We start from the raw sequence: 15,149 nt of genomic DNA, 5'->3' as shown, positions 1-15,149 counted from the left end.
GGGTCAAAGGTCATTGGAGGTTGACAGGAGAATGGATTTGAAACTGTATACTTATCAGCCATGATATTATTGAAATGGGGGAGAAGACTAGATGGGCCAAGTGGCCTTCTGTATATGCTTGTGAGAATGATACTGAATTATCATCCCACTGAAGTCCTTTCATGGGTAGCCACCTGCCAGCCTGACCCAGTCTATATGTAACTCCAGTCCCAGGGTGTGATTGATAGCTCAATAAAATGGCAAATCAGTTGCTTCCTGCGTTGATTGAAGGGAAAGTTCCACAATTACCTAATAAGGGCAATGGAACATCAGTAATAAAGCCCAGCAGCACATAATAATAATTGCCAAATCATATGATTTAAGCTATTAGTTAAGGCATAAACATTGACAAGGAGGTTAGGGTCATTTAGAACTATCAGAGGGAGGCCTGGGATGTCAGAAGATGTGGGGCTAGGAGCAGAGTGAGGCCGCTTGCCCTTTCAAGTCTGCTCTGCTATTCAAATTTGGTTGATAAGTTTCTTAGTCCTGCTCTCCTGCCTTCCCCAGTAACTTTTGATCCCCTTACCAATCGGCAGCCTATCTCTGTCTAAAAGACACTTATTGATTTGGCCTCCACAGCCCTCTGTAGCACTCGGTTCCACAGATTCACCACCCTCTGGCTGAAAAAATTTCTAGGCAAAAGTGAGGACTGCAGATGCTGGAAATCAGAGCGCTGCTGGAAAAGCACAGCAGGTCAAGCAGCATCCAAGGAACAGGAATGGATGAAGGGCTTCTTCCTCATCTCGTCCAAAAGACTCCACCTCTCCTAGTGTACCACTGACCCTGCAATAGTGTAAAGCTCCCTCCGTACTGACCCTCTGATAATGTTGCAATGTTTCAGCACTGACTCTCTGACAGTGCTGCACTTCCACAGCACTGACTCTAACACTACAGTGCATCTTCAGTACCACCCTTCAATGCAGCTCTCTCTCAGCAGTGACTGTCTGACAGCATGGCACTCATATCAGTTCTGCAGTGGGAGACCTAGGCATCAGCCCTTTGGGCGGCACGGTGGCACAGTGGTTAGCACTGCTGCCTCACAGCGCCAGGGACCTGGGTTCAATTCCCGCCTCAGGCGACTGACTGTGTGGAGTTTGCACGTTCTCCCCGTGTCTGCGTGGGTTTCCTCCGGGTGCTCCAGTTTCCTCCCACAGTCCAAAGATGTGCGGGTCAGGTGAATTGGCCATGCTAAATTGCCCGTAGTGTTAGGTAAGGGGTATATGTAGGGGTATGGGTGGGTTGCGCTTCGGCGGGTCGGTGTGGACTTGTTGGGCCGAAGGGCCTGTTTCCACACTGTAAGTAATCTAATCTTAACAGTGCACAAGAGGGAGCTACAATGTCATTTTTCACTGTTGCATGATGCCACAAGTGAACAGCCGTCCTTTCGTGCTGTTCAAAACAAAATGTAGACAAACTTGTATAGGGCATTTTCAAATCCAAGTCCCTAACCTTGGACTTTGAGAAAGTGAATTTGAGAGTGTGGGGCAAATGTTTTTTTAATGAATATATCTGTATTTTTTTCCAAGTGTTTTAAAATTTGATGCTGGTTTAGCTAGAACAGACTCAAAGAAATGTTGCTGTTGTTCTCCAGTCCAGACCTTCAAACTAAAGCCAGGCTATTGATGTCAGGAAACATTTGTCAATTAGTTTCAGGAAAATCTGAAACTCTCTTCCTCACAAAGGCTGTGAACGCTGGAGGGCTACTGAAATTTCTAAACTTGAATTGATTGACTTGTTGATGTGAGGACAGAATCTGAGCGATGAAGTGATTTGTGATATGTGAGAAAGTCAGACAATGCTTTGGAGCTGAGACACAGATTGTTGTGGTTCTGTTTGCCGAGCTGGGAATGTGTGTTGCAAACATTTCGTCCCCTGTCTAGGTGATATCTAGTGCTACAAATTAACGTCTATAAATGCCGGAGGAAAGATCACAGAAGCGCTTCACAGGAGGCTCCCAATCACTGAGGATGTCACCTAGACAGGGGACGAAACGTTTGCAACACACATTCCCAGCTCGGCGAACAGAACCACAACAACGAGCACCTGAGCTACAAATCTTCTCCCAAACTTTGAGACACAGATTGGCTGTAGTCCAAACGAATGGGAGAAGAGGATCGATCCCTTTCCTGCTGTTCCCACTGGCAGGAGGAGGGTTTGGGAAGTGAAGCTCCATGTCTGCAAGCTGTACTGAAAATGTCTTAGTCATCAAAAATGGTCAGTTTTCTTTCTGGTTGTTATTGTTATTGAAAGCAAGATGCTTTTACTGGTCATTTCAATAAACCCAAAAATAATGCATTTATTACAAACAGACCACTTCCTTAAACAAGTGGAAAGCTGCTTCTTGACTAAGCTATGTGAATGAAATGATAGGCCTGCCCCGATTTCAAACATACACACGTTCTTACACAGAAACGACAAAGGAAACCCCTGCCAACAGTGAAGCCTGATGAGAAAGTAAGAATGAGGTGACTTTATCGCGGTTCTTTTAGTTTCTTGTCAAACAGTTCACTTTATTTTCGGTCACTGAATGATGGGAATATGCAGGCCCAATTTTAAGTTCAGCTAAAAAACCAGACTCCTGCTATTTGACATTTTTATCAGTTTGTAATCCCCTAAGTTGTTTCACTGAGAGAAATATAGACAATGCTGCGTTTGGCTCTAAGCTCTGACTCAGACAAGCTGAGACAATAATTCAACCTTCAACTGAACTTATCTCGCAACTGTCTACAGTTTCTAGGAACAGGAGTAGGCCATTCATCCCCTCAAAACTGTTGTGCCATTCAGTAGAATTGTGGCTGATCTGACATTGCTTTCATTCATTTTCTTGCCTTTTCCCTGTAACACTTGATTCACTGATTCAAGAATCCATCTATCCTTGCTTTAAATATCCACAGATTCTGTCCCCACAGCGCTCTGTCTTAAATTGGTGCTGCTTTATTCTGAGACAATGCCCTCTGGACCTCGACTCTCTCATGGGGAACTATCCTCTCAGCATTTACGCTGTCAAGTCTCATGATGGTAGGCAAGAGGCTGTTGATAGGCTATGGCAGCATAGACCCATTAGGGTTTTTTCGGGTCTGTTTGCTCAACAATTAAAGCAATAAAACTCCACATTTACCTCCTTTCCAAATTCACTTATTTTACTCAGTAAATAGACTGTAATCTCCTTTAGTCTTTTAACTGCTCAGCTCCAAGTAATCACTGATAAATCCTTTGCAATCAGTAATGTTTATTTCCCATTCTCATATTCCATAAATATATGCGTTGCCAATGCTGTTGCTATGGGTGATGGCCTAGGGGTATTATTACTAGACTGAGAATCCAGAGACCCAGGACATATCTGAGGGACCCATGACAGACAGTGGAATTGGAATGCAACAGAAATCTAGATTTAAAGGTCTGATGATGACCGTGAAAGCCATTGTCATCGTTGGAAAAACCCATCTGGTTCATCTGGTCTGGCCTACATGTGACAGCAACATGGCTGACTCTTAACTGTCTCTAAACAACCACAGATGGGCAATAAATGCTGGTCCAGCCAGCAGTGCCTTCACCCTGCAAACAAATTATAAAACAATAACAGGCACAAAAGGGTAAAAGGTCTCTGTCTAATGAATGGCCCCGGGGCAAGGTGTTCAATCCCTTTGTTAAAATACTGGGCTCGTTAAAATTTTGCAATTGAAATTTTAATTGAATTGTACACCCTGGCCAAGAAATGTAAAACATGTATCAGCGAGACTTCTCAGGATATTCAGAATAAGGTCTGAGGGAATGTAAACTTTAGAACAGTTCAGAAAAATGTCAAAAATCACATAACACCAGGTTATAGTCCAACAGGTTTAATTAGAAGCACACTAGCTTTTGGAGGGCTGCTCCTTCATCAGGTGGTTGACAACACCAGCGTCTCCAAATCAGAAAAATGTCAACTGTGAAATAGTAAACAGCTGCAAAGGCTGCGTGAAGGAAAGTTTCGCTTTGACCATGGAAGCTTGAAGATACATTTTATGCCAATCGCTGTGTTACTGAAGACATAAGCAAGTGGGGTATAGAAGCACAATGATGTGACGGTGCCCAATTGCCAAAACTTCTGGCAAACTTTGGTCTTTTTCTGCAAAATGCCAACAGGAAACTTGTGGAGGTTGGATATGTGCATTGAAAATGTTATAAAGGATCTCTGAGTAGGAGTAACAAGAGACCAAACAGGTTCGATAAAATCTAACCTGACCTAATAAAGGACAAGAACACGGTCCACAAATGTACAAGAGGGAGAGAGAAAACAGAAGCATTTATTTCTTAAAAGCCAGGAGCCAGCTTTAGCATCAGCATTCTACAGTCTGGAGTCTGAAACTGGAAATGCTTCATCTTACTGTGTTTGATTTCTGGTAATTATACTTAAGCTTGCCAATGTTCCTGTAGCTCTTTAGCAATGGATGCACATTGCTCAATCCATAGAGAGTGATCACGGCTTCAGCTTGTGAGACTGGAATTACACAAGGTTCATCTCTGGCCAGCACAGCCCTGCTTTCCAACACTCACCACAGACTGGTTTAATATCTTGCATTCAGCAACATTCCAGCACTTTCAAAAGTATTCAGATATTGTCATCCTACACATGGAACACTCTGTAGTATGCTCACTCATTATTTTGAGAAACTGCAGGAAGAGAATGATAGCCAGTAACTGTAACACTCCAGCAGTGAGTCCCCAGAAACACTAGTAACAGGTCAATGGACATTCGCAATGAGGGAAACAATTGGGATCGGAACACATATAGAAAAACGCATATCGGAACATATATAACAAAAAAAAATAGTTCTTGGATTAATGTTTTATCTAAAATATATGGTCTCTTTAAACTGAGAAACACTGTCTCAGCAATGACCCTCCAACAATGCAGCACTCCCTCAGCACTTACCCTCTGACAGCGTGGCACTCCGTCAGTACTGACCCTATTTCTGGATTAGTGGTGCTGGAAGAGCACAGCAGTTCAGGCAGCATCCAAATTGCAGTGAAATCAACGTTTCGGGCAAAAGCCCTTCATCAGGAATAAAAGGTACTGACCCTATGACAGTGCAGCACTCCCTCAGCACTGACCCTCTGACAGTGTGGCACTCCCTCAGCGCTGACCCTCCAACAGTGCCCACTCCCTCAGCACTGACCCTCTGACAGTGCGGCGCTCCCTCAGCACTGACCCTATGACAGTGTGGCACTCCCTCAGCACTGACCCTCTGACAGTGTGGCACTCCCTCAGCACTGACCATATGACAGTGTGGTACTCCCTCAGCACTGATCCAATGACAGTGCGGCACTTCCTCAGCACTGACCCTCTGACAGTGCGGCACTCCCTCAGCACTGACTGTGTCTGAATCGCTATCTCTGATTGAACACCAGTTGTAACGGTTGAAACAATGTGGTATTTTTTAACCAGCAACACATTTTCAGCTCTGATCTCCAGCAAATGCAGACCTCATTTTTTACTCGAAGGTTTTTTTTTAAGTAAAAGACAAATAGTTTTGAGTTTGTATTTGAATAAATCTTTTTAATACAATGAATGACATGTTCCACAGAGGGTTGGCAGTGTTTTGGACACTGCAGCAATATGTTTGAGTTTGGAGTTTGCGTGGACACGGGGCCTTGCCTAATCTGTGTAGGAAGGACCAGCGGAGAAATAGGAGCGATGAAAGTTCAGCCGATCCTGGAATGTGATCAGGTTTTCTGGTCCAGTGACCAGCGATTTCTCCGTGCCCACGTTAAATCCGTGGTCCTTGTACATCCCACATTTACTTAAATGTTCAGAAAGTTTCTGAGATACTGTAAAGTAACTGGTCTGGAAAGACAAGTGGTCAGCAACAATGAGGTTGGGGGCAAATTACACCCACTGCAATCTGCTACAAATATAACCGCCACCGTCAACCCACTCTCCTCCCACACCCTCAAACCCCACTCCTCCCACACCCTCAACCAAGTCCCCACCCTCAACCCACTCTCCTCCCACACCCTCAAACCCCACTCCTCCCACACCCTCAACCCAGTCCCACCCTCAACCCAGTCCCCACCCTCAACCCACTCTCCTCCCACACCCTCAACCCCCACTCCTCCCACACTCTCAAGCCATCCCCCACCCTCAACCCACTCTCCTCCCCAACCTCAATCCCCATTCCTCCCCACCCTCAACCCACTCTCCTCCCCACCCTCAACCCATCCCCACCCTCAATCCACTCCTCCATATCCACCCTCAAACCCAATCCTCCCCACCCTTACAAAATAAACAAATGTGTGCTGGAGACTCACTTTAAAAACTTTTAAAATGACTTACTCCAAGGAAGGAATAGATTCAACACACACTGACTCTCACTGGGGTACAGCTCCCACACACACTGACTCTCACTGGGGTACAGTCCCACACACACTGACTCTCACTGGGGTACAGCTCCCACACACACTGACTCTCACTGGGGTACAGTCCCACACACACTGACTCTCACTGGGGTACAGCTCCCACACACACTGACTCTCACTGGGGTACAGTCCCACACACACTGTCTCTCACTGGGGTACAGCTCCCACATACATTGAATGTGTTCAACTGGACAGAGACTATAAATAGTCTATTCCACTCCATTGGGTTTGACATTTCTATGAAATGACTATGAAACTAGCTGATTTCAGGAAGTGACATTTCTTACCGGCATTTCATGAACAGTTGGCTGCTGACTGCCGTAAGTTTGGTTTGTCGTTCTGTAGAGCGGGTTTGTTGGCTGAGATCTGTCAATTGTCAGTCAATGAAAGGTAATTGTGGTGATGATCGGATATCAAACACATGTAGTTCTATAACCACTGTCTCTTGGGCTATCACTGAGCTAATCACCTTCCCACTGTTTGCCAGCTGCATGCATCCAGCACATGTGTAATCCTAACCATGTGATTGGAGCTCCCATGTTTCTCACACTGTGTCCTGGAGGATTTTCCTGCTCCTCAGATGCTGCCTGACCTGCTGTGCCTTTCCAGCACCACTCTAATCTTGACTCTAACCTCCAGTACCTGCAATCGTCACATTGGCCCTGTGTCCTGGAGGAGGCCATTCAGCCTCTCTTCCTACTCTTTCATTCTATTGTTGAAGGTTGACAGATGTTTTAACCTCCAGGATCTTGAAAACTGTCGTCGAACAACAACGTATGAATCTCTGGTTTGATTTTTTTCCCTGATAGTGGTTTGCTGCAAACACTCAGGATTCACGCTCACACAGTTCAACCACTTGATTTTTGTTTTGAGTTTTGGGGGAAGGAGAAGAGTTCCAAATATCTGCTCCCTTTTGTGAGAAATTACCACTCGATGCTAACCCTGAACAGCCCCAGGCCCCAATGTTCAGGTTCTGCACTAGACCCGCCCACCCCACAAACCTTGTTCTCGAGTCACCCCTCCGACCCAGAGGAATTAGCTTATCTTTTCAAATCTTATCAGGTAATATAATTCCCTTTAATGCCCTAACTGTGGGCGGCACGGTGGCACAGTGGTTAGCACTGCTGTCTCACAGCGCCTGAGACCCGGGTTCAATTCCCACCTCAGGCGACTGACTGTGTGGAGTTTGCACGTTCTCCCCGTGTCTGCGTGGGTTTCCTCCGGGTGCTCCGGTTTCCTCCCAAAGTTTTAGGGCGGCACGGTGGCACAGTGGTTAGCACTGCTGCCTCACAGCGCCAGGGACCTGGGTTCAATTCCTGCCTCAGGTGACTGACTGTGTGGAGTTTGCACGTTCTCCCCGTGTCTGCGTGGGTTTCCTCCGGGTGCTCCGGTTTCCTCCCACAGTCACAAAGATGTGCGGGTCAGGTGAATTGGCCATGCTAAATTGCCCGTAGTGTTAGGTAAGGGGTATATGTATGGGTGGGTTGCGCTTCGGCGGGTCGGTGTGGACTTGTTGGGCCGAAGGGCCTGTTTCCACACTGTAAGTAATCTAATCTAATCCAAAGATGTGCGGGTCAGGTGAATTGGCCATGCTAAATTGCCCGTAGTGTTAGGTAAGGGGTAAATGTAGGGGTATGGGTGGGTTGCGCTTCGGCGGGTCGGTGTGGACTTGTTGGGCCGAAGGGCCTGTTTCCACACTGTAAGTAATCTAATCTAATCTAACTAAACCAGACAGATGTGGAGGTGTCGGTGTTGGACTGGGGTGTACCTGTTATAGTCCAACAGGTTTACAGAGCAACCTGGGTTATTTGAACCTCGATCATCCAAATTTCGGATTATCCAAACAAGATCTCAAGGTCCTGATGTTTGGGTAAATTGTAACAATGACGAGACCTGAGACCTGAAAGCTTAAAAATCTTCTGCTCCATCTTGTATCACTTGAAGTGTGATACTCTATTTGAAACAAAGATCCTGTGTCATAGCATAATAGCTACATATTAAATTAAAGCTGAAATAAGAGAGTGAGAGAAGCTGGATCTGGGACCACCACGTTCCTGGAGCAACGGGAACAGGTGACACCACCAGCCAACCACCAGGGAGCTGCAACCTGGTCTCACACTCGCCCCCCGTGGGTGCGGCCAGCAGATCAGTTATCCGGACATTTGATCATTCAAACAAAATGTTCTGTCTTTGAAATCACGAGCTTTCAGAGTGCTGCTCCTTTGTCAGGTGAAGTGAAGCACACTGGCACAGAATTTATAGGCAAAGAGATGTACAGGTTGAACAAATGGTGTGAGTGGAGTGTCGAGCCGCTGAAATGACAAGTCTCTGCAGGTGATCAAAAGTGTCAGATGGCAAGAGTAAAGAGCTGAAAATGTGTTGCTGGAAAAGTGCAGCAGGTCAGGCAGCATCCAAGGAGCAGGAGAGTTGACGTTTCGGGCATGAGCCCTTCTTCAGCTCTGATCTCCAGCATCTGCAGTCCTCACTTTCTCCGGCAAGAGTAAAGTGTCAACACATGAATAACAAGTGAAGGGATGGCCTATAGTATGATTAATTGAGGCAGATAATTACAAAAATAAAATAAAATGGTTCTGGAGACAAATCAAATGTCTGAAATAACATGATAGGTATCAGAGTCACAGGCTCAGGCTCTCTGGACAAGCCTGATGTATATACAGGATCTACTCAGACTAGGAGGAATGCAATAGACACCGAAAGATTTTGAAGGATGCTCTCATAAGAATGGGATATGATGCTCAACCCATCAATTGCCAGTTCCGATATGCCACTGTGAAAAACTGCAATTACCTCCTCAGCATTTGGAGGAGCCAGTGTTAGACTGAGGTGGACAAAGTTAAAAATAACATCTACCTGATGAAGAAGCAGTACTTTGAAAGCTAGAGCCTCTAAATAAACCTGTTGGACTATAATCTTGTGTAGTTTGCTTTCTAACTTTGACCTCCTGAGAAGACAGACACAGGATATGACTGATAGAGTGCCCCTTGTCGTTCAGTATGCCATGTTCTTCACAGCCTTCAACACGTCATCAATGATGACCAATATCTTGTCAACATCATCCCTACACCTCCACTTCTCACCTTCAAACAATCGCCAAACCTTAAACAGATCATTGTTTGCTGCAAGCTACCCAGCCTCCAGGAGAACAACATTAACCACAATATAAAACAGCCCTGCCATGGGACCTCTGCAAGACATGTGAGATCACCAACACTGATACTACACCCGGGAACACCACCCACCACATACATGACAGATACTCATGTGACTTGGCCAATATTCTTTGCCTCATATGCTGCAGGCAAGGATACCCCAAGGCCTGGTATATTTGGTGAGACTAGGCAGACTCTACAGCAATGGATGAATGGACACTGTGCAACAATGGCCAGACAGAAATGTTCCCCCTCAGACGGAGAACACTCCAGTGGTAAAGGGCATGCAGCCTCTGATGTTTGGATAAGCATCCCCCAAGGGAGCCTTCGAGATACACAACAACACAGAATTGCCAAGCAGAAACTACTAGCCAAGTTCCATATCCATGAAGGTAGCCTCAACCATGATCTTGGGTTCATGACGTGCTACATGTAACCCCACCACACTGTCCTCTATTTGTAAAATCTTTCTTACTGTCCTGTTTTGACACCATCACCTTGATAATTTGTTATGATCTCTCCACCTTATTGTAGTGGTTCTGTTCGCCGAGCTGGAAGTTTTTGTTGCAAACGTTTCGTCCCCTGGCTAGGAGACATCATCAGTGCTCAGGAGCCTCCTGCGAAGCGCTTCTTTGATGTTTCTTCCGGCATTTATGCCTGTCACACTCCACTCACACCATCTGTACAATCTTTTGATGTCTCTGCCAATAAATTCTGTGCCTGTGTGTTTCCCGTCACTTTACCTGATGAAGGAGTAGCACTTCAAAAGCTTGTGATTTCAAATAAACCTATTGGACTATAACCTGGTGTCATGTGACTTCTGATCTAAATCAGAAAGAATCACAGCATTTTTATAATGCAGAAGGAAACTTGCCCATTATGTCTGTACTGGCCCTCCAAAGAGCAGTCTGATTTTGTGCCATTTCTCGGCACATTGTTTCTTTCCAAATTCCCTCTTGAATGGCTCAGTTGAACCATTGAACCACATTTCCAGGCAGTGCCTTCCACACCACATCTACTCACTGGGTGAGAAATCAGTGCCCTTTTGTCTTTTCCTAAGAATCTAAGAGTAGACCATTTGGCCCCTTGTGCTGATACTCCATTTCACCATATCTCTTTATTTCCTGGGAGACAAGTTATCTGTCTATCCCAACTGTAAATACACTCAGGAAACACCTTCTGGAGGGTTCCAAAGATTCTCAACTCTCTGAGTGAAGAAATATCTCCATATTCCAGCCCTCGGTGATCCCCCCTTATCCTGAGACTGTGCCCCTTGTTCTATGGTCCCACCCAAGAGGAAACCCCCCCCTCTTAGTGTCAACCCTGTCAAGCCCCTCATCATCTTCAATGTTTCAATGAGATCACCTCACATTGAGCTGAACACCAGTGAGTACAGGCCCAGTTCACTGATCGGAGGAGAGCCCCTTATCCCAGTGGCTAATTTCCTGAACCTTGACTGTAACACCTCCCACTGCGGGATGAGCCTTTCTTCAATATGGAAATTGCACATTGTTGGGATGGTCCCACCAAAACTCTGTCATACTGTAAACTGCTTTCTGCATTCTTGTATTGCAAATAAAGGGGACATGTCATTGGCCTTCCCAATGCCATGTTCTACCTCCATGCTAACTCGCTCTGAACATCAACATGAAGAAGTTTCATCCCTTTCAACCATATTCTGCTTTTCTATTTGTATTCTCAAACAATAACCTCACACTTCCTGACTCTACACTCCATCCGATAGCTCTTTGCAGATACAGTGGTCTCCGCACCTAGCTTTGTATAATCCTCAAACTCAGATACATCACTCTGCCTTTTCATCAAAGTCATTGATATTGATTGTAAACAATTGGAGCGCCAGGTCTTGCAGCAGTGCAATGAGAACATCCTGTCACTTGTATATGCTCTATTCATCCCTAATCTCTGGTTCCTGTCCACATGAACACATTACCCAAACTTCAGGACCCTTCTTTGACCTATTGATCCCAATCGATGGATATTGGAAACCCACATTACTACATTTTCCTGATTCCCCTTTACCCTGTTAATTACATTCTTTAAAATTGAATAATCTCTGAAATTCAAGGGCAAGTTGGATCTATGTAATTAAAATTAAAACGTTCAAACTTAAAATCAAACCTTCGAAGTCCCAGTGTAATTTTGATGCTTCAATATTACACTCACTTTAAAGCAAATACATCTTTATGTAGGTGTCCTTAAATGTTTATCCTGAACCGTACACTTTCCATTTGACATTGGTCCCATAAAAGATAAATTGTCACATAAACTGTCACACACGAGCTATAGATTTGTGTAAAAACTGACACACTCATCTCTTCCCAGCGATCACTGTAAATACAGATACATTCACCCCCAGGGATTCCCTCTATATAGTGACTCACTCCACCCCCCCGGGTCCCCCTGTAAATACTGACACACTCCCCCTGGGGATCCCCCTCCCCCTGTAAATACCGACACACTGCCCCTGGGGATCCCCCTCCCCCTGTAAATACTGACACACTCCCCCTGGGGATCCCCCTCCCCCTGTAAATACTGACACACTGCCCCTGGGGATCCCCCTCCCCCTGTAAATACTGACACACTCCCCCTGGGGATCCCCCTCCCCCTGTAAATACTGACGTAGTCACCCGAGGGACCCCCCTGGAAGTACTGACACACTGCCCCCAGGGACACCCTTGTAAATGCTGACACACTCCCCCGCCCCCGCCCCCGGGACCCTCCTGTAAATGCTGACACACTCCCCCTCCCTCCCCCCGGGACCCTCCTGTAAATGCTGACACACTCCCCCTCCCTCCCCCCGGGACCCTCCTGTAAATGCTGACACACTCCCCCTCCCTCCCCCCGGGACCCTCCTGTAAATGCTGACACACTCCCCCTCCCTCCCCCCGGGACCCTCCTGTAAATGCTGACACGCTCTAATTCACACTCCGTGCCCGTTCCCGGTGTGAAATCCCAATCCCGTGCCCGTACCCGTATCCCTGGAAACAGCTCGGATGCTCGAATCTCTCGGGAACGCCAGGTTTCACCCGGTAATACTGGCTGGTCCGGCCCGGGGCGGTGGGCTCAGGCTCTGGGCTGGTTTTCAGGTATTTCACGGTGGGTTCCTTCACTCCGCACAGAGACATGGCGAGAAACTGCAACAAGACCGTTACCAGGCAACAAACCGATACATTCCAGACCGGAAGTCGCCAATGGGAGGCTCTGAAAGATGCTCACTGGGGTACAGCTCCCACACACACTGACTCTCACTGGGGTACAGTCCCACACACACCGACTCTCACTGGGGTACAGTCCCACACACACTGACTCTCACTGGGGTACAGTCCCCCACACACTGACCCTCACTGGGGTACAGCTCCCACACACACTGACTCTCACTGGGGTACAGCTCCCACACACACTGACTCTCACTGGGGTACAGCTCCCACACACACTGACTCTCACTGGGGTACAGTCCCACACACACTGACTCTCACTGGGGTACAGCTCCCACACACACTGACTCTCACTGGGGTACAGCTCCCACACACACTGACTCTCACTGGGGTACAGTACCACACACACCGACTCTCACTGGGGTACAGTCCCACACACACTGACTCTCACTGGGGTACAGCTCCCACACACACTGACTCTCACTGGGGTACAGCTCCCACACACACTGACTCTCACTGGGGTACAGTACCACACACACCGACTCTCACTGGGGTACACTCCCACACACACTGACTCTCACTGGGGTACAGTCCCACACACACTGACTCTCACTGGGGTACAGTCCCACACACACTGACCCTCACTGGGGTACAGCTCCCACACACACTGACTCTCACTGGGGTACAGTCCCACACACACTGACCCTCACTGGGGTACAGCTCCCACACACACTGACTCTCACTGGGGTACAGTCCCACACACACTGACTCTCACTGGGGTACACTCCCACACACACTGACTCTCACTGGGGTACAGCTCCCACACACACTGACCCTCACTGGGGTACAGCTCCCAAACACGCTGACTCTCACTGGTGTACAGTCCCACACACACTTACTCTCACTGGGGTAAGATTCCCGTGAGTCAATCACCTTGTCCAACAAATCAGTTTTGTAAAGGTCCTTTGCTCTCTCTCTCTCTCTCTCCCGCTCTCTCTCCAGCAACATGGATTTGCTTTTGGAAGGTAACCTGGTGGTCCATCATGGAACCGGACCTGGTCTTCTGTCCAGATTGCTGCAAACTAGCTATAGTAACATGTCGTTCTACATAATCATGTTCACTGCATGCTCTGATTAAATATTATATATGTGTGATTCATGAAACCCGGTTCCTCGACAGTGTAAGCTTTCTGAATCTCCCCCTTCTGCTTTATTCATGATAGTTTTCCATGTTGCTGATTGCTCCCCACTTCTGCATTCATTCTGTCTGTCTGGTGCTGTGTAAAGCACTTTTCAATCTGTTACACCCTCTTACAACTGAGTTGCCCAGCAATATTTGAAACCTCAGCAAATGTAGGCTGAGGACATCTGTACCATCCTGTAATGGATTGACCTTGGTTAAATATAAATAGCTGTGGTCAGATGATTGAAAACTGGGGGCTTCCCTTCCTTTGAATTCTTCAAATTTCCAGAATTTCCCGTTTCCTCACCTGACTATTTCTGAGCATCAGGGAATCGAAAGCTGTTTGAGTTGAATTTGACATTCTCTTGCAGTTACCATTCACTCATTCCAAGAGTTGCAAAGTCAGCGATCAGCCCTTAGCTTGCCAAGAAATCATTTGCACAACTCAAAGTTGCACAAATTCTTTAAATATCCCAACATTTCACAATACACTACTTTCCAGTGTCATCTTATAATTTCAAGCACTAATATAGAGTCATAGAGATGTCCAGCACGGAAACAGACCCTTTGGTCCAACTCATCCACGCTGACTAGATATCCCAACCCAATCTAGTCCCATCCGGCCCATATCCCTCCAAACCCTTCCTATTCATATACCCATTTTTAAATGTTGCAATTGTACCAACCTCCACCACTTCCTCTGGCAGCTCATTCCATACACGCACCACCCTCTGTGTGATAAAGTTGTCCCTTCGGTCTCTTTGGTAAAAACAATGACTGCAGATGCTGGAAACCAGATTCTGGGTCAGTGGTGCTGGAAGAGCACAGCAGTTCAGGCAGTATCCAACGAGCAGCGAAATTGACGTTTCGGGCAAAACCCTTCATCAGGAATAAAGGCAGTGAGCTGGAAGCATGGAGAGATAAGCTAGAGGAGGGTGGGGGTGGGGAGAGAGTAGCATTGAGTACAATGGGTGAGTGAGGGAGGGGATGAAGGTGATAGGTCAGGGAGGAGAGGGTGGAGTGGATAGGTGGAAAAGGAGCTAGGCAGGTCGGACAAGTCCGGACAAGTCATGGGGACAGTGCTGAGCTGGAAGTTTGGAACTAGGGTGAGGTGGGGGAAGGGGAAATGAGGAAGCTGTTGAAGACCACATTGATGCCCTGGGGTTGAAGTGTTCCGAGGCG

At 46.8% G+C, this 15,149-nt stretch overlaps 1 protein-coding gene across 1 annotated transcript; it reads right to left on the bottom strand.

Annotated features, from left to right (window-relative positions):
* Positions 1–5,651: 5,651 nt before the first annotated feature.
* Positions 5,652–12,754, bottom strand: pierce1 (piercer of microtubule wall 1). Its single transcript, XM_060841235.1, has 3 exons — positions 12,600–12,754; positions 6,726–6,804; positions 5,652–5,866 (listed from the first exon to the last, which is right to left on the bottom strand). The coding sequence occupies exons 1-3, from the start codon at positions 12,752–12,754 to the stop codon at positions 5,678–5,680; spliced, it is 423 nt and encodes a 140-aa protein (XP_060697218.1). The 3' UTR covers positions 5,652–5,677.
* Positions 12,755–15,149: the final 2,395 nt, after the last annotated feature.

Source organism: Hemiscyllium ocellatum, chromosome 21 (genome assembly GCF_020745735.1).
Source record: "Hemiscyllium ocellatum isolate sHemOce1 chromosome 21, sHemOce1.pat.X.cur, whole genome shotgun sequence".
Taxonomy (NCBI): Eukaryota; Metazoa; Chordata; class Chondrichthyes; order Orectolobiformes; family Hemiscylliidae; genus Hemiscyllium; species Hemiscyllium ocellatum.
Note: the sequence above shows the minus strand (reverse complement) of the source record. Positions and strands in the feature narration are given on the sequence as shown.

Coding starts and splice junctions, on each gene's coding strand:
- pierce1 (XM_060841235.1), bottom strand. CDS start 12,754: ATGTCTCTGTGCGGAGTGAAGGAACCCACCGTGAAATACCTGAAAACC. Junction 6,805..12,599: donor AGCTGTTTCCAGGGATACGG/GTACGGGCACGG, acceptor GACAATTGACAG/ATCTCAGCCAACAAACCCGC. Junction 5,867..6,725: donor CAACTGTTCATGAAATGCCG/GTAAGAAATGTC, acceptor TTGTCTTTCCAG/ACCAGTTACTTTACAGTATC.